A 23067-nucleotide genomic window follows, 5' to 3' on the forward strand; every position below is an offset into this window, starting at 1 on the left:
ACAATAAAGGCAAATGCTTTGTACCACAATACCGGCAGATGCTACGTATCACAATACAGGCAGATTACAGGCAAATGGTACGTATCACAATACGAGCAAATGCTAGGTACCACAATACAAGCAAACGCTACGTATCACAATACGGGCAAATCCTACGTACTATAATACAAGTGGCAGATGGTACGCACTACAATACCTACAATACAGGCAGATGCTACGTACCGCAATACAGGCAAATGCTTCGTACCACAATACAGGCAGACGCTACGTATTACAATATAAACGAACTTTTCTACTACATCGTCGTGAAATGAATATTAGCTTTATTTTTTCTTTGTGGTGACTTCTGCATTTTTTTCATTCCAAGTGAATAAGTATTTTACTTTGATTTAAACTAAGCATAGCCAACTCAACAACAAAATTGTTGTCTTGTTTCAGTATTTGAAACTCTGGAACTTAATCAGTTCCCCGTAACTTAGCGAATAATAAGAATTCTTCTGTTACTGTGAGGACTTTATGATAGTGGAATCGGATCTTGAAAATGAATTATAAACGCTATGATTTGAAACTGGAGTTCTCCCAGCTCAGCATGTCTCTAGCTTTAAATGAAATCTGTCTACAGAATTATGATAAATGCTCCTAGAAGTAATTTAACTTGTCAGCTTCTAAACAAGATGTTCATTTTGGCTTCTCATTTCTTGTTAGCGTGTCATTTAGTTTAATCAATTAGTTCGATATGTTTAAAATTATCCGAACTTGACTATGAAATAAACAATGCTTGCGACATCATCTCGCTTTACATAACTTCTTTTATAATTAAAGTGCTACACGAATAAAACAATGTCGCAATGTATGAGTTGAGACGTATTCCATGTAATAAGATTTTTTGTCAAAGATATATAAGAAATAAAATCTTAAATGAAATATCCATTTTACAATCGCATTTCATGTAGAGTTTCGCAACAATGAAAATTACTAGAATGATTAAAGACTTATTGAAAAATTCAGAGACATGCTCGCTCTCTTAAGCAATAGATCATTCAAATCTCTTTGAAACCATCAGCACTTGTGTGCAATAAATTACCGTCAAAGAGCAATTAGTTGCATAAATTTTCTACGGGTCATGCTCATTAGCAGGCATATTAACCTTGCCTCAGTGGGTTTTTGAAATAATAGACAAGTTAATTTGTGGTCAAGATACGTGTTGACCGCTGCCGTTAGTCTGGTGAAAGACGAAGTCATTAGTAGCATGTTTGACACATCTAAATGGTCATTAATGATGTAATGGACATACATTTATCAAATAGGGCAGATATATTTAATACTGCTATCGGTTCAAGTAAAATGTCTGGATGCATTTAGTTACAATGCTTCTTTGCGTTTTAGACGATTTTGCTGTATAAAAAGATAGATGCCTATAAATGAGTTATCACTTAAACTTCACATTGAACGCCTTTCTAGATGAATTTACTTTTTAAAGTCTGGCACAATTCCATCTGTGTGTCATGCTTTCTTTATTATATGTTTCAATATTCAAAGAAAATGCGGTTTTTGTGGAATCCTAATTGCTCTGACGATTTCAGTTTTTCGTGTTAATTTTTATGTTTGTGCGATTTTGTTTCTTTTTTTCCTCGATCTTGTCCATAAGTTCCTTTTATGTTTTAATGTTTAATCTCACTAGGTTTCCCATATGAAATTTCATCAAACCGTATAAAAACAATGTCCTAGCTACCACGTGTCTGATTTGTCTTCTAACCAGTAAGCGCTTTATCAATTTTCGGTGCAGCTCCATTGAATCAACTGTTGTTATTATATATCACTATTTTGTTTTTCTTAAAATGTTTTGATTTAACAAAATATTGATAATATAAAACAACTTGTGTAAGTTGCAAACGACAAAAACCGGTAATCACAGTCGACGTAACTTAGGGGACTCTTCTGGTGTAACTAACTACCAATGGGAGAAAATATCTGTCAATTTAGTGACACTCTCATCAAAAGGAAATAACGATGTACATTGCTCATATCAGATAGATTATTTTGAGATAACTTTCTATATACATGTCAATTTCTTGTCATAATTAATCTATGTTAATTAGTACATTCTAACAACATTTGGGATTTACTTGTTTTATTAATTGAAGGCATTTAAGATTGGTTTTCAACTTCTACAAAGCTTCGGCTTATGATAAAATTGCATGACAATAATCCAACCAAATTTAGGTGGGTTAACTATATTAAATCTATCTTGGATGATACGGGTCTAAGTTATTTATGGAACGAACACGTTAAAGTAGATATTAACTTGCTTAAGGTCACAGATAAACAGACATTATATGATCAATTTTATCAATCTTGGTTTTCATAAATGGTCAACACATCTCGTGGTGAATTCTATTCCACTTTTAAACATGAATTCAGAATTGAACCATATCTTCTCAGATTGTCCCCAACAGAACGTATTCATTTGACAAAATTAAGATGTTCCAACTTAAAACTACCAATAGAAACTTGGAGGTGGTCTGGAGTCCCACGAAGTCAAAGAATATGTAAGCATTTAAGATCTCGTTCTATCCCAGATTACTACTCAAAGCAACCGAATATGAGTAAATTTGGTGGGTTATTGACTATCTGTAATGTTCAATTATACAAAAGAGTGTGTTCTTTTTTACGAAAAATTGCTAATACCATATAAAAGTGAATGTGTTAAAATGTAAATGTGAATCTGTTTGTATTCACATATTATATGATATTGACTGTTACGTGTATTGTGTCTGTGTATTTGTCTTATTTACATGTACGTACATGTTTGTGTTTGTTTTTGTTGTCCTCTTGTACACCTACTGTTTCTGAGGCTATCAATAAAATCTTGTCTTGTCTTGACAAAAGTTAGAGGCAAAGCTAGCATGAAGCTCCAATACAGAATACAAGTCTGTACGTAGTACAAATTAAGTCTCTTTCATTTGATTGGTTTTGTTAACGACAGCTACACACAGCTGCCAGTCAAAAAATAAAATGAGCGTTTTCGGACTTCATCGAAAATTTCCTATAAAGTTTCAAAATTATTTTGCATTCTTAAATATAAAAAAACCAATTTATATTGCAACCCTTGTAAAATACTTTGATTTTATATTGACACTATTTGAAAATTTGTGACATCGGCATGAAAGTCAAGACGGCTTCCGCTTAGTGTTGGTTATATTTTTCATCTTCCTTAAAATGATTTTATTAGAAATAATTGGCTACTTTGCAAATTCGGCTCCAGAACCAGTTATGCCAAGGAATTATCAGCAGATCGCAGTCTCATCCTGTCCGTATATCTGCCAAGTAAGGAAGTATTAAATCCATTTGAAATCAGCCGGTTCATATGTATACATTTGAAATTTAAACCGACAAATATTCGTTTGAAATATAGAAACGCTCTCTTCAGAGTCAATATGCCAACATATACTATGACACGTGCATTTGTTTCAATCAAATCATATTTATTAATTTCTTCGATTTTACGAATTCACATTCATATGATTGTAAATTAAGTCACTATAGATTGACCCCCTCCCCATAAATCGTTCGTTAATTGTTGAGGTCATACAGGACATAAGAATAGATAACGTATGGTAATATGATTTGACGAGATATAATCATTTTTCGCTAGCCAAAGGTGATAAAAGTCACACAAAAGGATATAAAGGGCCACATCAAAAGCCACGACCTGACAAAACATCGTATAGTTTGTCCTACGGTTACCAAGAGGTGTAGATAAACCGGTTTAAGTGCGAGGTGGGAGTTTAGTGGGAGACCTAAATAGACTTATCCTCATATTTTTAATTTGTAATGTCAAAAGATATTATATGTATATTAATTTTTCAGTTCGAGTCTTCCACTTAGCGAAAGTATAGATGTTCGTGGAATATTTACGCAACATATTTCGTCAAATTCTGTAAAAAAAACTCCAACTGATACAACTTTCCGAGTTCAGAATATGATAAATTCACTGAAAAAGTATATAAAACAATTTCGTTTATCAAATTCGTGATTTTCTTTTCTGGTGACGTAAGCGGTAAGGTAATACTAACAACGACAATTTGTTTTTAATGATGTATGCTTTCCGATTGAAAAATTGGCGTTTTATTGTTGGCTTTTGCCTTCATAGTCATTTGGGGAAAAATCATTTTTATTGCAGAATTTTCTTTCCCTTGGGCGCATGTAGAACATTCAATTTAATCTTATTAGATCATTTGTACAGCTTGTCAATGCGACACATCGGTCAAAACAACTTGTAAAGAATGCTTTTGAAGCTTTTCAAAGATGCTATGATAAATGAATGATCAATTAGTCTAATTTATTTATCATTTTATTAGTTAGATATATATAGACAGGTGTGTTATATTTTCGTGATCACTTACATTTAGTTAAGGAATGACTGGTATATATATATATTTTTTTTTCGCTATGAGGAAATTACCTCAGTCAGGTGGTGCACACTAAATAGCTTGCGTAACTGGTTATTTTCATGTGTGCGCCACGGCCATTGAGGTTATTTCAAATAGACCAAGAAATATAACAGTCATTCTTTTTAATTTAATTTCAGTATAAAATCCAACAAGTAAGTCATTAAAAAAGGTTGATGGCGTCATAGTTACATTACAAAGTTTGGTCAGTGATGGACACATTCAGAATACCCAATCAGAAAGCGTGTTACTTCTGAAATTATTTTTTTATGCATTCATTTTAAATAGCTACAAGTGAGGACCTTCTTGTATTCATATTAATCAGCAGCTGGTCGTGGTTATGAAATGATTATGAAGTATTCATATTAAGCAGCATCATGTCATGGCTGTAGTTTTTTTCTATCTTTAGAGTCTTTTTAAGAAGTTTAAAAAGATAGTACAAAATATATATACATTCAAACATTTCGAAATATTCAGATCTCTGGTAATATGTTCACGTAGAATTGATTGTCTTGGACATAGTACCAACTGTTCTACAAAGAATGTTTCTTTTTTATACATGTTCTTACTTGTACCATTTATTTGCGAACGTATCTTTATCCTAGTTTCTTGGTTTTTCACAGGTTTATTATATGTTTTAAATTATTCATTAAAGGAGTAGTTTATTGTGGAAGTTTTATTATTCTCTTTATCTACCGAGTCGTGGATTATAATTAATATTAATGACAAAATTTGATGTTTTCTATGTTAATTAATACAACCACAAACCTTTAATATAATGATTTATAATACAGTTGTTTTTAAATGACGAAACACCCTATTTATCACTGAAAATTATGATATTCTATAACTTCATAGTTTACAAATTCTTCGAATTACGTTTCAGTGACATGACATGAGCTATAAAATTGCACAGAATTAAATCTTAAATTTATTTTTGGCATTTTCATTATAAAAAAAGTACTATCTTTAAAAAAAGGATAGCCGATGCAAATTCTAGCTTTGTTAATACCCAAAACTGGTTAGGATTTTATTTGGCGAACTGCTTCGTATTTCAATCAATTTATTGGTTTAACAAGTAAACTATTTAACTATTTTCATTATAAAAAAATGCAACAATTAGAAATCAATTAAAAATTTCGGAGTTATTTCCCCTAGTATTACCTATTTCCTTTAGTATAAGAATTTCTACTCGAAAAGTATCAAGAAAATGGCGTTTCGGAATGGCACAGTATAGTCGTAATTATTATCAGGTAATATATGCTTGAGGAGTCAAACGAGCTTGTTCATCTTAAGGAGCTTATTTAATTACATTCAGACAATGAAACTAAAGTAATTAATGTCAGAACTTTGTAACATTATAGTTGAAAAAGACTTTAACACCAGAATATAATATTATCCTCTCTGACAGGTACAGGCCTTTAAGTTAAAAGCACCCTGGTGAACTTTCAGCTGCTGTTTACCATATTCGGTACTTAATGTTTCAAGCGGCTCGCTTATGACATTTTCACAACCACTTTTTTTCCTAATGAGACATAAAAATAAGTAATTTATCTTTTTCTGGTTGGCTACTTAGCATTTATGTTTAAAGTGGTTAAACAAAGGGAATTAATGCTTATGAGATGTGACATAGTGTACATACAAATATACATTATGATCTCGTTATTAAAAGTGGGACATTTTAATACCACACGCGTGATCCCGTACAAATGTTTTGGTTCTAATATTTCAGAAAATGTTAACGATGTTGTCAACGTTTATGATTTTTACAAAGAAAGTGCATTATATTGAAAGAAAGGATATGAGTACAAATTTGTTAGCAGCTGGAATCTATCTTCTCAATAAATCATATATTTTATAACCAAAAATGTTAACAAATCCTTCGCATGTTAATTAGTAAGAGGTGATTTTTTTAAATATACTAGTATTAATTATTACCTTTATCGCATTGACGTTTTTTTTCTCCTAATTTAAGTAGCAGTCTTCATAAGAATCATGCAAATTCTGTAATAAGTTATACACCCCATAAAAGGCTAAACATTTTTATTTTTGTTATTAAGTTGCATTATAGGTCTATATGATGAAATGCATAATAATTCTTTCCAATCTGTATGTTCTTAGGAAATAATCCACATGGAAAATTATATAGTTTCTATTACATTTCAGGATCATTTACAGAGTTATCTTATTATTTTAAACAAAACATCAAAAATATAAATATGTAGGCATTCCAACCATGAATCACTCTTTGCATGATTCTTACTAGAAGCGCTACTTAAGTTTTAATATCAGAATTATTTTTACGGTGACATTACTATTTTCTTACAGACGCGAAGCGAAGAGAACAAGCTGCATTGTTTGGGAAACACCAGCCACCAAAGAAAAGGAGAAAGTCTCGTACTGCATTTACCAATCAGCAAATATATGAACTAGAAAAACGATTTCTTTATCAAAAATATTTAACTCCCGCTGACAGGGACGAAATTGCCCAAAATTTAGGACTTACGAACGCACAGGTTATAACGTGGTTCCAGAATAGGAGAGCAAAACTAAAAAGGGATCTTGAAGAACTTAAAAATGACGTTACTGCTGCCCATTCTGCAGGAGAGGAGACTGTGAAAGCAATGTTAAACAGTGACGACGATTCACGGGATAGTACTTGGAGCAGACATTCTCCCCCGAAAATAAAGAAGTCTTGCCCTGGTGACGATTCACAATCCGACCCGGTAGAATCAGAAAATAATACATCAGAAGGAAAGAACATTGATAAATATGACGACTCAGATACGGAATCACCCGAAAACAGATCGAGAAATTCCGGTTCATCGTTATCCCCTGGAAACGATTCTAGTGTGAACTTGTAACAGCGTTTTTCCTAAGTTCTGTCCGTCTAGTGAGAGTGGTTAAGTTATATAGTCCCTAAACACATCAATACTTATAGATGAAAGACTGAGCGTCATTTTCATTTATATCTATACTTTATTGAAATCCAGCACCATTTCTTTATAGAATGACAAAATATGATAATTGACATGAAATAAAACGTCATATGAATAACTATACAAAATAACGTTTTTTTTTATTTTCAAAGTTAAAATGTTTAACAGAACATTTCTCATTGAAATCTGCCCGTATTAGTCTATTACCCATGCACAGTTCAAATTTCTTTGAAAAAAAGGTTATGAAAACATCGCAAGACAAAAAGTAAAACACCGTAATATTTGTATTCCATTGTTGACCATTGAAAGAACTAAGAAAACTAAACGCTAAAATTGAACATTTTTAGTTGCTGGTTTGTTTTTACCCAGAATCATTGGAAACAAAAATTGGATCAATGAAATCATGTCAAGATACATCTTTATAGGGAAGAAATCGATACAGCTTTATAGGGGAGAAACTAATATAGCTTTATAGGGGAGAAACTGATACAGCTTTATAGGTGGAAACTTAGAAATTATTATAGTAACTTGTGGAAATTGTATCAAGATACAACTTTATAGGGGGTAAACTTAGAAATTATAACTCTGAAGCATACGGTATAACACTGTCAATTAATGTTAATCTAAAATAATAAGCATTTTGTCACTCCTAGGAAAAAACCAAGCACAGGTTGATACAAAGAGTTATTGTTAATTAAATAACACTATAACAATAAAGTTGAAAAGACTGCACTTACACCCCTCATTTCGTTCATTATTTTATGAAGCCCAAGCGTATGGCTAAGACAGGGTTGCTTGTAGCAGAGAATTTGACTGTCTTTGTGAGATATAAACTACAAAAATCTTTCGATACCCAGTGTTAACCAATCAATTTCATCGATATGAATGTCACTGACCCCAAGCCGATTGTTCTTACACTTATTTGCTTATTTATCGTAACAAGTATTGTGTATTGTAAGCGATACCAGGTCACGACACTTGTTTACCATAAGATCCCCAAATAGGAAAGAGTGAACTAGTTCGTCGAGGAAATGTGCAAGTCAACTGGACACGAAACTAACAACATTCAAAATAGCCATTCCATTGGTGTCATTATACCGAAAAAGAAATAATACATGACAATGATGAATATATTTTCTTATTTATCAATATCCATGAAGTATGTGAATCACAATAATTACTTAAATGGCAGTCTTCATAAAAATCAAACAGGAGGTGATTCATGCATGTCAAAAACCCACCGATTTCACATTTATTTCTTGTTTAGAAATAGTTACTGATCTCATAACCAGTCTTAGTTTTTTCATTTAGGTGTTGCGCTTTTGAGATAAAATTTATATCAGTTGTACATGAAATTAGCACTTTGCAAGAGTTATCGTTCTTGATTTGGTTAGATTTGATTGATTTTAGTGGGAGGTTAAAATGTAGTTTTCTTAAAAGTACAGATCTAATTACAGAGAATACCATCGTCACAAAAAAGCATATGAAAATCAAAAAAGCATCGTTTATTCCGTGGGTTTTTCTACACCATGAATCATCTTACCATAATTAGTGTCTGAAATTTATATGGACTGGTACTTAAGAACATTTTACAATAGTCCCGATTTTTTTATTTTGTTTATTTTTTTTTTTTTTTTATATAAATTAATTTATGGTACTGAAACTTTCTTCACTGATCAGGCTTTATTCTTCTTAAATGTCAGCTCTCTTATAGATTCTAAAAAAAAACAGCTTGTGCCATTGCCAATTTCAATTGGATTTAGTTGCTCTTTTAGCGAAGAATAAATAATTTGTTTTCATCGGTATGAATAGAGAAAACGTCGACCAAGTAAGAATATGAGATCATGTCACATGTACATCAAGACGTTGCAACCACTGAATGTTCGTGTTGACTGTTGTTGTCAGGGGCGTAGCTGCCTATACGCAAATACGCAGTTGCGTACTTTCGGAAAAAGTAACAAAAATTAAAAACACACATTTTAAAGATGAAATAAAGGTTTATGCAATGACAAATCCTTTTTAATACATAATGATACTCCAATATACGCCATGAAGTAATTCGCGATATCAAAATCATCAATTCCGGAAATTTTGTACTTTTCCGTATACATACGTTTACGTTTTACTCTCTGAAAGTTTGTTTTGCACGAACTCGTAATTTTGCGTACAACTAAAACAGGCCTAGCCACGCTCCTGGTTGTTGTTGTTGTTTGTTTGTTTGTTTGTTTTTTTTGTTCAGGTTTTATGTTTCGATCATAGATTCGTTCCATCAACTTGAAGCAGACAATTCTGAAAAATATCTGTGATAGGTAAAAGTTGATCGTGATTCAAAGAAATAAACATAGAATCATAGAACAATGGCCAACAATTTGAAACGACTTGTGTACATGTATACGGCTAATTAATATCATAAGTTGCCCTATCTTTGTTGTGCTGTGTTTTTGTTTTGTTTTGAGGTACAAATGTAGTTTGTTTATAAATCATTTCGATCTACATAGAATTCTAGTAATACAATGTAAGGGTACTAAATATAACAATTTCTGGATCCTAACATGGAAGAAGGAGTAGTTTAGCAGTATATTCATTTCATGTATCCATTAAGCTGATTGTATTAAAAACAGCAACGACAAGAAGGACAGGAAAATGGTTTGCGTTGTTAATAAGTATATGATGGTTTGTCTGTAAGTAACGTAAGTAACGAAATGTTCATATGAATTTTGAATGGATGTCAAATCCGTCAACTTTTTATTTTTAACTTGAGAAGGGTCTTAGGGGCTTCAAGCCCGGATGTATGACCTCGGGACAAGGTTAACAAGGTAAAAATCGTGATCAATTTTGGTAGATCTCAAATGAAAAGGCTTACTAGAAAATTAATTCTTTAGAAAACTTGAGATAGTTAAACGTTTTCTTTTAACTTTTTATCTAAAGAGTCTGTATACAATTTTGATATACAACCAAATATGACATAATAATAAATTCAACATGATAAAGCAGATAATGTTTACCCTTCCGGTGCACACGGTCAATACACCAGTGCCATGTGGATTTAATTTAATTTAAGTTGGGAGTTTTCTGTATGTTTTAATTTTGCTGTTTTCTCTGTTTTTCTCTATTATGTCTTTGTTGGTTGCCTTTAGTTTTTACAGTTAATGTTTTTTTTTCCATATTTCCATAATAAATTCGTAGCTGTTTAAAACCAACTGGTTAGTATATGTGACGTATTGCATTACCCAACTCTTAAAAAGAAAATTGTTCCGGTGTTTTGGTAGGTTATACTACCTCTGGAATGTAGGTCTCCAACAAAAATAATGAGCATGCACCGTGGATAGCATGCACTAAATATCAGCTTTAATGTTCCTGACTGTGTCTCATTATTACCTCAAGTACAGAATGCAATTAGTGTTGCGTGAGTCCTAAACTACCGCAGTTAATGAGTTATGGTAAATGAGTGACTATATAATAGTTTCATTTCGCTGACTGACAGGAACAGTGGGTTATAGAATAAGTGTTTTGATAACTAATACAGTTGGAAACCCTTTGAAAAATACATATCATAAACGATAATATTTATAAAATAAATATGTTTCACATCCAATGCTTAAGATCTTTATCTAATAGCTCATAATTCATTTCACGTAATAGACTTGCGAATAAGTATAACGATTTGCCTTTGATTAAAATGATAAATTTTCATAGATATGATAAAGATCTCTCAAAACGGCTATAACCAGAGAGAGATGGAATGATTTTCGAACGAGGTAACGGCTACCGCTGTTTTTTGACGGAAGAACAACTCGGCAAAAAGGGGTTTTGTGATGCATATAAAACTTTATGATATATAGGTTACAAGATAAAGAAAAAATATTTACAAAAAATCTTATGTTAACTACCATGATAATTCGGCTCATGAGAAATATTTTAATAGAAATCACAGTAGGGTGTCCACGATATGTAAAAAATATATCAAAAAGATGAAAAATGAAACACGTGGAAAATGTTTATAGTCTATCGAAGTGACGTCTCTCATAATTAGAATTTCTATGTTAACGTCATAAAATTGCGGAATTGTCAATTCTTAATCCTCCACATTACACTGTAATCAACACTTAATTTTTTGAATAAAAACAGTTGTTGTATGATTTTCTTTTTGGTATGAGCTCCGAATGTTTTGAATTTCAAAATTAAGATAGTATTTTAATCGTGTTGTATTTTATCAAGTTACCTCGTGTCATTTTTTATACAATCTCTAGAGAAAGTCTGTAAAAATATTATAAGTATATTTATAGCAGGTAACACAGATTTTTAATCAAAATTTGTAAAACAGAAAGCAACCGTGATCATGTTATAATGTCGATAATCATACATAACGCATTTCTTTTCAGTATCTGAAATGGACAAATATTTCAATCTAATTTCAAGCAATTAAATCAAGATAGTACATGTATGACGTCACAAAGGATCCTTTTTATAATGATAAGACCTATATATAACGATACACATGTAACTTGTAATGAAAACCAATGAGGATACGACAAACATGAACTACTTTAATTTGTACCGAAAAAAATCTATAGGACAACGTTTTGTTGGTTTTAATGACTATCAAAACTCGAAGGTTGCTGTCACAAAAGATTTCTCAGTCTATATGGCGTGTTTATCATCATCGAAATGTTGGTTTAAGTCGTTTCTTTCCAAATCCATCGAAAGAGTAATGTCTATATTACAAGTTGTAGAAGTAGATCTGTGCTGTTCACTTCATGTAAGTTTTTATGCATGTTTTCATGTGCTACATAAAACTGACAATTGTTTTACCTCTTCCCTCATTGTGTTGGCGTCTCTTGGTTTTTGTCTCTTCCCTCATTGTGTTGGCGTCTCTTGGTTTTTGTCTCTTCCCTCATTGTGTAGCGTTTCTTGGTTTTTGTCTCTTCCCTCATTGTGTAGCATTTCTTGGTTTTTGTCCCTCCCCTCATTGTGTTGGCGTCTCTTGGTTTTTGTCTCTTCCCTCATTGTGTAGCGTTTCTTGGTTTTTGTCTCTTCCCTCATTGTGTAGCGTTTCTTGGTTTTTGTCTCTTCCCTCATTGTGTTGGCGTCTCTTGGTTTTTGTCTCTTCCCTCATTGTGTAGCGTTTCTTGGTTTTTGTCTCTTCCCTCATTGTGTTGGCGTCTCTTGGTGTTTGTCTCTTCCCTCATTGTGTTGGCGTCTCTTGGTTTTTGTCTCTTCCCTCATTGTGTAGCGTTTCTTGGTTTTTGTCTCTTCCTTCATTGTGTTGGCGTCTCTTGGTTTTTGTCTCTTCCCTCATTGTGTAGCATTTCTTGGTTTTTGTCTCTTTCCTCATTGTGTTAGCGTCTCTTGGTTTTTGTCTCTTCCCTCATTGTGTAGCATTTCTTGGTTTTTGTCTCTTCCCTCATTGTGTTGGCGTTTCTTGGTTTTTGTCTCTTCCCTCATTGTGTAGCGTTTCTTGGTTTTTGTCTCTTCCCTTATTGTGTTGGCGTCTCTTGGTTTTTGTCTCTTCCCTCATTGTGTAGCGTTTCTTGGTTTTTGTCTCTTCCCTCATTGGGTTGGCGTCTCTTGGTTTTGCCATTGACTATTCTTAATCGTTTATTACCTTTATTTCACTTAATCAGGTAAATGAATTTGATTTTGAATAATTCTGTTTAAACCCTTTGGGTTGTTAACATTTAACCATTTGTCTATCTTCCTATTATCACTGATGGGAGATTGTCGCCGCTATTAGAAACGAACTGTAGTTTATATCGCTAAGAAATGAAGACATGCACAGCTGTTTAACTCAGAGTAAGCTGGCAAGTATAGCTTTTATATTATTTTCCTGATCTTTAATCATTATTATTTCAAGGCGTATGATTTCGTGGACTGCAATAACACTTCAGAAAGGATTCTTTATGTACGTTGATACTACAACTCATTTCTAACTCAATTTCATTTTAATGTTTTATCACATATAAATCTTGTTTGTAATTTATTTGTAGGAACCATATTCAATAAGTATTGTATTTTGTCCATTATATCAACACTTCCCGTTGTCGACAAAAGTAATTCGCAGTAAATTTCCCATTATATATATAATACTTAATTAATTCATCAATAAGCATATGATTATGGGTAATTCTGTTCGTCAAAATATAACTTCTTCGTTTATAAACTAGAGGTGCTACAGTCTATGATGGTTTATTCGTACTATAAACCCGTCTGTCGGTTCCTAATAAATCATATTACAATGAAATATATGACAACCGTTTGTAATATTTATATCAGTGGGGCCCTATACGGAACGACTTTTTCCTTGAGTGTTCCTTTCTTAATAGGTCACCCACGTTGATATTGCGTCTTAACCCAATTTTATCCCTTCTTTAATAATTGCCAGATTATCATTTAAACATTCAAAACTCATTTCTGGTTGCTAGCATAAAATTCCACATTTGTATCTTAAAGTGTTCATCACAACTTATGTGGACTTAGTAAATGATTCTACCTGTAACAAATTAATACTTACCTCGGGCTTTTATTGAGTCAAAAACTTTGCTTAACATCTTTCAAATCCATCGTCGACTACGCGGTTGACAATGGTTTCAAGTCATGTTCGAAAGTTTCTTGACAAACAGTTGCATTTTATAAGTAAAAGGTTTCAGGAACATTGAAATCAATATGACTATTAAAAAGTAACTTGGCAACTAATATCCTATATTTTGACATTTGTGGAACTTTAAAAAAGTGCAATAACTTCTAAGATGAAGTGTATTGAAAATAGATTTGATGCAAGCTGTTATATTTCGTATGCTTAACAAACAATTATAGTTGTGCAAGTTATACACAGTGACTTTTCTCGTTCTTTGGAATTGTCTCTCCTTTTCTCAGCCTTGATCGAAAACGTTCACGACCTCAGGTATCAATAGACAGCACCGTTATTATCAAGAATGTCATAACCTGTCAGTCAAGTGTGAAATATGTCGTTCTTAGCGGCGTGGGACGAAGTTGTTGAACTGTTCATATATCAATACCTTAATAAGACAATAAGGAAGATATGTCAATCTTGAGTATTGTTTATTGTTTTAGAACAACATGGCCGACCGGGTTAAGGAATAATATAAACATCAAAATACCAGGAAAAAAGGCCTGTCGCAATGGTTCAGTATTATACTCTTTTGCCAAAAATAGTTACAGAGTAGACGACTTGTTGAATATGTTAGATGCATCACAATCGGGGAGTAATTAGCTAATGACAAACTTTTGTCAACAATATTGCACGGTGTATCTGCTTAGCCCAAACGTCTTCACTGTATTCCAACATCAACACATCAGGGGCGGGTTTCTCGAAGCTATCTTAAGGATAAGACGTGTCCTAAGACTATTTTAGGATTCGTCTCTGTCCTAAATCGTATTCTCGAAACCATCATAAGTTAAGGCGAGTCGCAATTTTTATCCTAACTTTAGGACGACTAAATAGGTGTCTTAGGATCATCATATCGAAAAAATTACCACAAAATGACCGGCACGCGTCGTTTTAAACATATTTTTGAGGAATGTGCATGATTTTAAACTTTGACCTGAATGTTTCATGATTCAGTGACACTTTATTAAAAAAAATCTATTTCTAATACATACATGTTACAATCGGAAATCAATAACTTTATTCGGTTTTTAAATTCACTGACAAGCATATAATTAGGAAGCAATCATTTGATTTTTTGTTCACCAAAAATGTGAAACAAAACTTTTTTAAAAAAAAATCCATAGCCATTCCCCCCTCCCCGATATTCAAATGGTTTTTGCCTTATCATATACGCATTTTTGTTTATTTGATATAACAATATCAACCATTTACCCGTATTTGATATTTTTTTAATTAAAAACATAATATGAATAATAATTTAAACATTCACAAAATATACTTATGATGTCTTTATGACGTCTTAACCAGAAACGTGTCTGAGATAGCTTCTAGACACAACCTAACATTGTCATAAGATGATCCTAACTCCATCCTAAAGTTGGTCTTAGGACGTGCCTTGTCTGAAAATTTCCCAACGATCTTAGAACTGTCAAATTTGCGATGCAAATTTATGGTTGTTCCCTCAGCGGCACTCGAACTCGTACCGCTGTGGCATCTATGGCAACACCGCCTGCACAAAGTCCAGCGCCCTAGACCACTCGGCCAGTTAGGCTATATAAAAATATAGCTTTCGCTGGCCGGGTCATTCCTCCTCGTAGGATTAATCAAGGGCTGTAACTGTACACGACGTATGGTAGTACGGGACAGTTAATTTTGATGTTATTATGTAGGATAGAGGATCAAATTAACGATACATGTCATAACAAATTAGTATTATACAAACGTCTCAGAATATTTTAAATCTGTTATCAAATAGCAAAAGGTAGCGAAGAGGTATCCCATTCTACAATTATGAATTAATGGTTTACAACTTGCAATTTTCATTTTGGTTTGAAAACCATTTACACATGTGCTTTATAAAAACTTTTTTATAATGTAAATTGTTATGATGATTATGATATCTTGTCCATTTTACACATAAAAAAAACTGATTCGTGATCTGTTATGGAATTCGGAACGCATTTAGTTAAGGAAAATCTAGGCGCTTAACGTAGTTCAAAGACATGTCTTGTGTTAATATATACATTTTCAAATGTCACAACTGAAGTATCGACAATAGAGCGAAAATTGCAACTTTAGATATTTTGGATGCTAATAGTCATTTGTGTCGGCAATACTACTGTCATTAGTTTATAACTTAGACGATTTTTCTTATTACTGAATTCCAAGGTCTCCTCCTTCACTACTGCATAATAGGTAAAGGGAATCCAAAACCATAAATACAGCCATTTTAAAGCTTACATGAAGCATACAATATGTACATGTTTGAGTTAAATAACTGCCGAAGCTATAGTTTTTTTTTCGCCAAGTATACTGCATCTACAAACATTTTCCGTACCATGTGCGTGGCTTGTCTGGTGACATTAAATACAGCAAAAATATTTAGACATCCCATGATGTATGTAAACCTTCAAACAAAAGTTGTATGCGTGAAATCAACATGAGGAAGTGTCAAAACTGTCAGATAAAATATTCATTGGAGATAGTTTCTGTACTTTATTACAAATAAATTATTAGTATTCGTGTTTATCGAATCGCACCGGTTGATATCCCAATATCGCCTCAACTCCATTTGTCTTATACTACTCGGCCTATTTCGAAAAAAAAATCCTATAAAAACCTTTTTTTCAACTGCATTTAGGGAGTTGATAAATACTCTTGGAAACTTTTCAGAATTCTAATTTACACAGAATTTTGAAATCCTGGGTTTCTTCTTAATTTATTTTTAAAATATAATACATCGTACTTGCTTTTTAAAAGGCATCGTCAGCGAAAAGTATAAACATACCACAAATGAATGTATAAAACATACATTTATTAAATGTAACTAGTTTGATCGTGTGTGTGAAATCAATGTTTATGATTTTTTATTCAAATGAAAGTGAAAATTCTTCTGTGACAAGACAAACATGCTTTAAGAGCATTTCCCTATTTCTGTAGTTATTGGATAATTCCGATTTTATTTGTTTTAACTTTCTAGAAATATTTTTTAAAAAATTGCCAGCTTCTCTATAAATTTTTATACTCTTTATACCTCCACTTAGTTACGTCGATGACGTAATGGCAAACAAACATAGATGTAGTTGATTGGCAATAATGTCAAACAAAATAAGGTAAATATCACAGTCATTTGTGTTTGATGATCCACTGCCCCTTTTCAAGTTACGGGTTCTCAGACTTTTCATATAAAGGGAAATATCTCGCACACCAGACAGACTGATAACCTACACATTAACCATCTGTCTCCTTTCTTTTTTTTTTCAGTAGTGAAAAAAATATGTTGTTTGTTCACGGTCATTTTCACGATCAAAACTTGTCTTAGCCTCCTCCTTCACGACCATGAAAGAATTGTTGCAAATTCTATTAAACATGCATGGTGGGTAATTACAACATGCTCTGGTATTGTGAAAAACATACAAAAATATGTACCGCGCTAATTATTAAAACAATACTATTTCAAGTTTAAAATATTAGTAATAAGATTTGTTTTTACTTTTTTTTTGGGGGGGAGGGTCACGTGCCTGTGATGAATTTATGATTTTTTTGGAGGGGGGATTGGGATATCACCTGTCTTTAACGAACTTTTGAAAACTGGACGATTTAGTAAGTATGCTGTTATTGAAAAATAAAGTGTTTACGACACCATTTCGACAAATAATTTGGCTTTGTAATTAGTAAACTTGTAATCCAGCTTTTGGAAAAACTGACTTCCCTTTGATAAACAACTGTCCACGATCCTTAAAATCATCCATCAAGATAATGCTGCAAAACTTCACATCTGTAATCGACGTGTTCACGGTTATTTTTCTCCCTTGACTGTGTTACCGGGTAGGGTAGTGATTTTGAATAGGTGATAAATTCAAAAGATATTGCATACATTAACAGAAAACCTAGATACACTGTGCGTAAATTTCCACTTATTTGAAAATACTCCGTTTACAACAGATTTAAATCAAATGTTGGTCATAACAGTTTCAAAATCATGTCCATGTCAATACCTATTCAACTACCACAGTCGCCTTAAATCCAGCATGGAACGTAAACGTTATGTCATTTCCCATGGGGAACATAAATTCTTATTTGGAACTTTATCGCTATAATTTAGTTCCTCGCCATGTTTGTAATAGACATTTCAATTATCAAAGTAATACTAATTTAAGTAGTGCCTTATAAGAAGATTTATTCATGTCTATTGTTAAATCCTTCCGCATGTCAAATTGATAGACCGCCCTATGGTTTACGAATTAAAGCTTGCACTGTTTTGGCATAAATGAACACTATACCGGTGGCAAATTGACAAGGGGCACGCTTCATTGCCACAGCGTAATTACAAGCCAGGTGGAGCGACGAAGCTCAGTTACCACCATTAATTGATATCTGACCAAATTTGTGTTCCTAACTTATTTTGGGATGATCAGATAATTGAAAATTAGACGTATTGTCACCTTTTCTCCACCCATCTTTGCACAACAGGATTAATATTGGTTAAAACCATATAATTTTGATATTATTAGCTATGCACTTGTAAGGCTATCGCTAATAACCGAAGTAATGAGATATTAAATAACCACATATTTAACGCTAAGTATAAATTAGTGGTGCTTTATTGAGATTCGAATGTCAACCCAAAATATGTCTTAGTATTTCACCAAAAACTGGCTGCTTTGATCAGTGTCAAAGATCAATGTTTAAAATATCCGTGACATTTCGCGGAGGTTCGAACAAGATTACCACGTACTTGTAAGTAAACTTTCTCTATAAGTGACTGCATTTTATACATGTCTCTTTTTTGGGGGCGGCTGTTTATTTAACTCGGACAGAAGTATAGGCAGCTGTTCCTTGTTACTGACCTGTATATGCATTCAAAGGCATCCGTTCACCGTGACATGCAAATGTTTTCAAATATTTTCATCAATGGCGGATAGATTTTTCATTTGCAAATTGCTGCGTCGGTTATTTGGACGAATGATTTTATCCAACCACGAGTGGTCAACACAACACAAAATATTCCAATACAAGTTATATGCTTCCAGGTGATTGTCTTTTATTATTTATAAAGTCAGTAGGTTTGTTGTAGGGTGAGACGTTCGCCGAATCCCCCCCCCAACAGATCTACTGACTGTCTAAATAATCACAGACGGTCACCGGAGCTTATAACATTATTTGCAAGATTTTGCTTATCTACATTATGGGTGAATAAATTAATCTTTGTATATTTCTTCGAAGTTACTTTGAAAATCATTCAGTAGTTAATACCTGAAATATATTTTCGTCTTGGCGTCCAGGTCAGACGTACACATTGGCTGGCGGCGTGATTGAACTATTCAGGTCAAATTGTTTAAAACGTGCGTCGTTTCATCGATAGAGCTATATCAATCAGTATGAACGTCATTCTGCAACTATTGTTATCATTGGTGGATGGATTTTCCTTTTATGGTCATATGCCTATTTCATTTAAATATTTCACAATGGCGGATGGAGTTTTCTTAATTTGCATATTGCTGCTTCGGTTATTTGGAAGAACTGTTTTAACCAATCATGGGTGGTCAACACGACGAAAATCGTACATTACATTAATGTCATATTTATAATTTGCGGTGAATGCTGCAGTTATGCGAGATGAAAAGTTTCAGTGACAGCTCTTACGGTTTACTCAACAACTCACTGAATGTAGATTTGGTCTATAGTCGTTCTTTTTTTCCATATTGGTGTCAAAGTAAGCTACAATTGAAACTTGTCCATCTTTTAATATTTAATCATCTTGTATGGTACATATACTATTTCGCTGCATGTTGATAATTAGAACAAGCCCCGTATATCAAAGAAAGATATGTTCTCTTGATACACTATTCTGTGTACAAAACGTTTCATAGGATTTTTGATTGGAAAAGTGTGTTTGAGTTATGGGAAGTGATAACATATAAGTGATTTTTAGAGAGACAATGTTTGGCCGAATTTAAGCCATGAAAGCAATAGTTTGTTTGTTTGTTTGTTGGGGTTTAACGTCCGAGCAGCAATATTTCAGCTATATTCAGACGATGAACATGAAATGGATGATAAAATGAACATGAAATGAAAAAAAGGATGGGACACAAGGACAATAGGGTCGACAAATTTTGATTGCCAATGAAAAAAGGGGAGATGGGTAAGGTCGGGCAATTTAGCCTCCTGTGGCGGAGCGCAAAGGTTCCTACTCCTATCGAATACCACAGCAGGGTTCTTTAACGTGCGAGGAACGTGGCATCTTTCCCAACACGGTGCACCACTATGGTTTGCGGTCAGGTTTTCCGTATTATAGACTGACAACCCCAGCATGTAACACGCCAGGGGTACCCCATTCCACCACCTGGGGCACACATCCCAGTTGCTCTGTGGGCAGAGCGCCTAGCCCCCGGCTAGGTTTCTGAGCACTATTTAGTCGCCTTATACGACAAGCTTAGCGCTGCTGCAGGCCTATTCTTTTAACACCCGGACCTGCACGGGGCTGAAAGCAATAGAAGACTATATTGTATAGCACCATTGTATTTGTCACAGAAAGCAACCAAACTCCACTATGCAATATATCCCCGTATAGCTTCAAATTCATGACATCATAGATTTGAACTGCATGTATTTTTACAGAATCTAAGCTTTGTTAAAAGGGAAGGAAAATTCGAGTATATCATTCGCCGCTGTGTATATTAAATTTTTGCACCCGCAAACATGTGCAATACAAAATGGGCAAACTTCTCGATTTGGACATTATACCCAATATTCTTGCAATAACTCTATATTACTAATAATGCATGGGAAGAGGAAAACACTTGCATATCAATCTTAATTTAACCATTTTCGGTTATAATCATCACCGACAAATAGTCACTTTTTCAACTCAATTCTATATGCCGCGTTCAATAGGACGTAACAGCAAATAAAGAAGAGTTAAATCAAACTCGGATAAATAGTTCCGACAAGACATGTGTTCCGTCAATTTTCATTGTTTATTATCTGCTTAAACATGGGAAGAAACGAATGCGTCTTGACAACATTATAGCGATCGTTCTAAAACCTGTCATCCGGATTCGATTATAGGGTTGTATAACATGATAAAAAGAAGTTACTTGAATTGGTCGGGGTTGACCTCCGGGCTTTTTAATTTTTAGAAAAGGAAGAGAGCTCTAACTACTACTGACAAATGAGGAATAGAGATGGAAAATGCTTTTAGAGTTGTACTAATTAGGCCTATTTCAGCTTAGTTGTTAAGCAGTTAAATGGAGGATGGTGTTAATTTCACAAGTATGCTTGTCTCCTGTGTTCACACCTCATTCGATTTTCAGATTATACGTAATTGAACGTGACGTATTGCTTCTTGATGACCAAGGAGAGACGTAATGATTTTTATGATTCTGATGACGGTGAGAAAAAGAAAGTGATAGGGAGAAAAATGACACGAATTTTCAGTGACTAATTGACATGCTGTTATTTTAAAAAGTTAATTGCAGAATACATGATCATCAGTCACTTAACGAAGCTAACTAAAAATATACAGGCTTCAACTTTTGAAAAAATAAAAAATGAAAAGTGCAGTTAACCGATTTTTGTTTTTGATAGAAAAACTATTTGCAAATGGTAGTGGTATTATTTATCAAATTACGAAAATGTAACGTTATCACTGGCACCTAAAAACATGGGGAATGTGTATTAGAAATATAAATTCAATAAAATTTTGATCGTGTGAGATTCTAGCATATGAAGCGTGATCTAAATGCACGAAATTAAGAGAAGTGAAATATTATGGGACATGAAAGTCACACTGAACAATTAAAATCAAAATAACGTATTCAAGAGCACTTTCCACAGATAGTCGTCACAGAGCACTTAGGACAAACACACACGACGAAGAAAATTAACTCATAGAACTACAGGCCTGAGTTTAAGGTTCAGCTAAATTCAAAATATAATTGTCGATAATTTTGGTCAAGATGTTAAGAATGCAATTATGTTTCTGAAAGCTTTGCTTAATGCTTCTTTATACAGTATTCTTCATTTAAGCATGTTTTCTTCTTTCACAAAACATGTTACTACAGCCTTGTTCTGCTGTTTGAAGTGTAAACATTCAATTTTTAAAATAAATGTACATATTTATCAGAACAGATTTTTGTTCGGATATGCAAATATGGTGTAGCCTAAATATCTAGTGCAGTGCAAGCTAGCAATAATTTGTGACAAATTGCCAGATCTGAATGAAAATTTTATTTTGATATTTTATATTTATTGGTGTTGTTATTTAGCTGGATCATGCGTAAAATATCTCAAATCACCTTACATGTAATTTAAAAAATGACATTTTTTTTCAAGAAAATTAATGCTAGCTTGCACTGCATATTACATTTTGGAACAGGACTTTATGAATTTCAAACTTCAAATCTTGTTTTTGACAGCTGCAGATTTAAATTTATTCTATATGTTGTTAACACGTTTGTCATTAATGTTTTATAGAAGTTATAAAACACTTTTTCCGAAGTTTGACTTGTGTTTGTGTGTTAAATACATGTAAAGATGTATTTAAAAATATTTCAGCGCTAAATTTAATGTATTATTAAAACTATGAATAAAAACGTTTCATTAATAAATGTCCTAGATATACTCCAGCAATGCTAGAGGTTGTCTGGTAAGCTATTTTCTGACTTGGTGCTATCCTAACCTATAGCATCTAATATGTTGAAAGCCACCGCCAATGTGACTTAGCTAAACATGTGTTTTAAAATATTTTAACTCTTTTATTTACATAAAAGAAGTTTAACTTTAAGTTACCGGAAATCGAGCGATAAAAACCCTAAATATTTGTTAAATACCTAGAAAACATTTGTAATGAAGACAGTTGTCAAAATGACCAGCCATTTTGAATTAGGTCATTTATTTTACGGAATACAATATGTTTTTGACAAAACGAACTTACAGTTAATAAAGGCAATTCTTTGGTTGACTTGATATGTTCGTTTTGCAAATTTTAAAATCTGTAATTTTATCAACCTGAATTACACACTCAGAAACCTAAAAACCAAATATG

The 23067-nt window shown here is 33.1% G+C and overlaps 1 protein-coding gene across 2 annotated transcripts in view; it reads left to right on the forward strand.

The window, feature by feature from the left end:
• Positions 1-8057, forward strand: part of LOC148622424 (transcription factor LBX1-like) — a 19946-nt gene extending 11889 nt beyond the window's left edge. Inside the window, exon 3 of one of the 2 annotated variants that reach the window (XM_088572319.1) lies at positions 6780-8057. In XM_088572319.1, the coding sequence (XP_088428445.1) occupies positions 6780-7315 (536 nt within the window). In that variant the 3' untranslated portion in view covers positions 7316-8057. The remainder of the gene's footprint in view (positions 1-6779) is intronic. The other variant, XM_088572318.1, reaches the window with a different exon arrangement.
• The last annotated feature ends 15010 nt before the right edge of the window (positions 8058-23067 follow it).

This window comes from Perna viridis, chromosome 3, assembly GCF_037379345.1.
Source record: "Perna viridis isolate PV_CMFRI_1.1 ecotype Kerala chromosome 3, ASM3737934v1, whole genome shotgun sequence".
NCBI classification, from domain to species: Eukaryota; Metazoa; Mollusca; class Bivalvia; order Mytilida; family Mytilidae; genus Perna; species Perna viridis.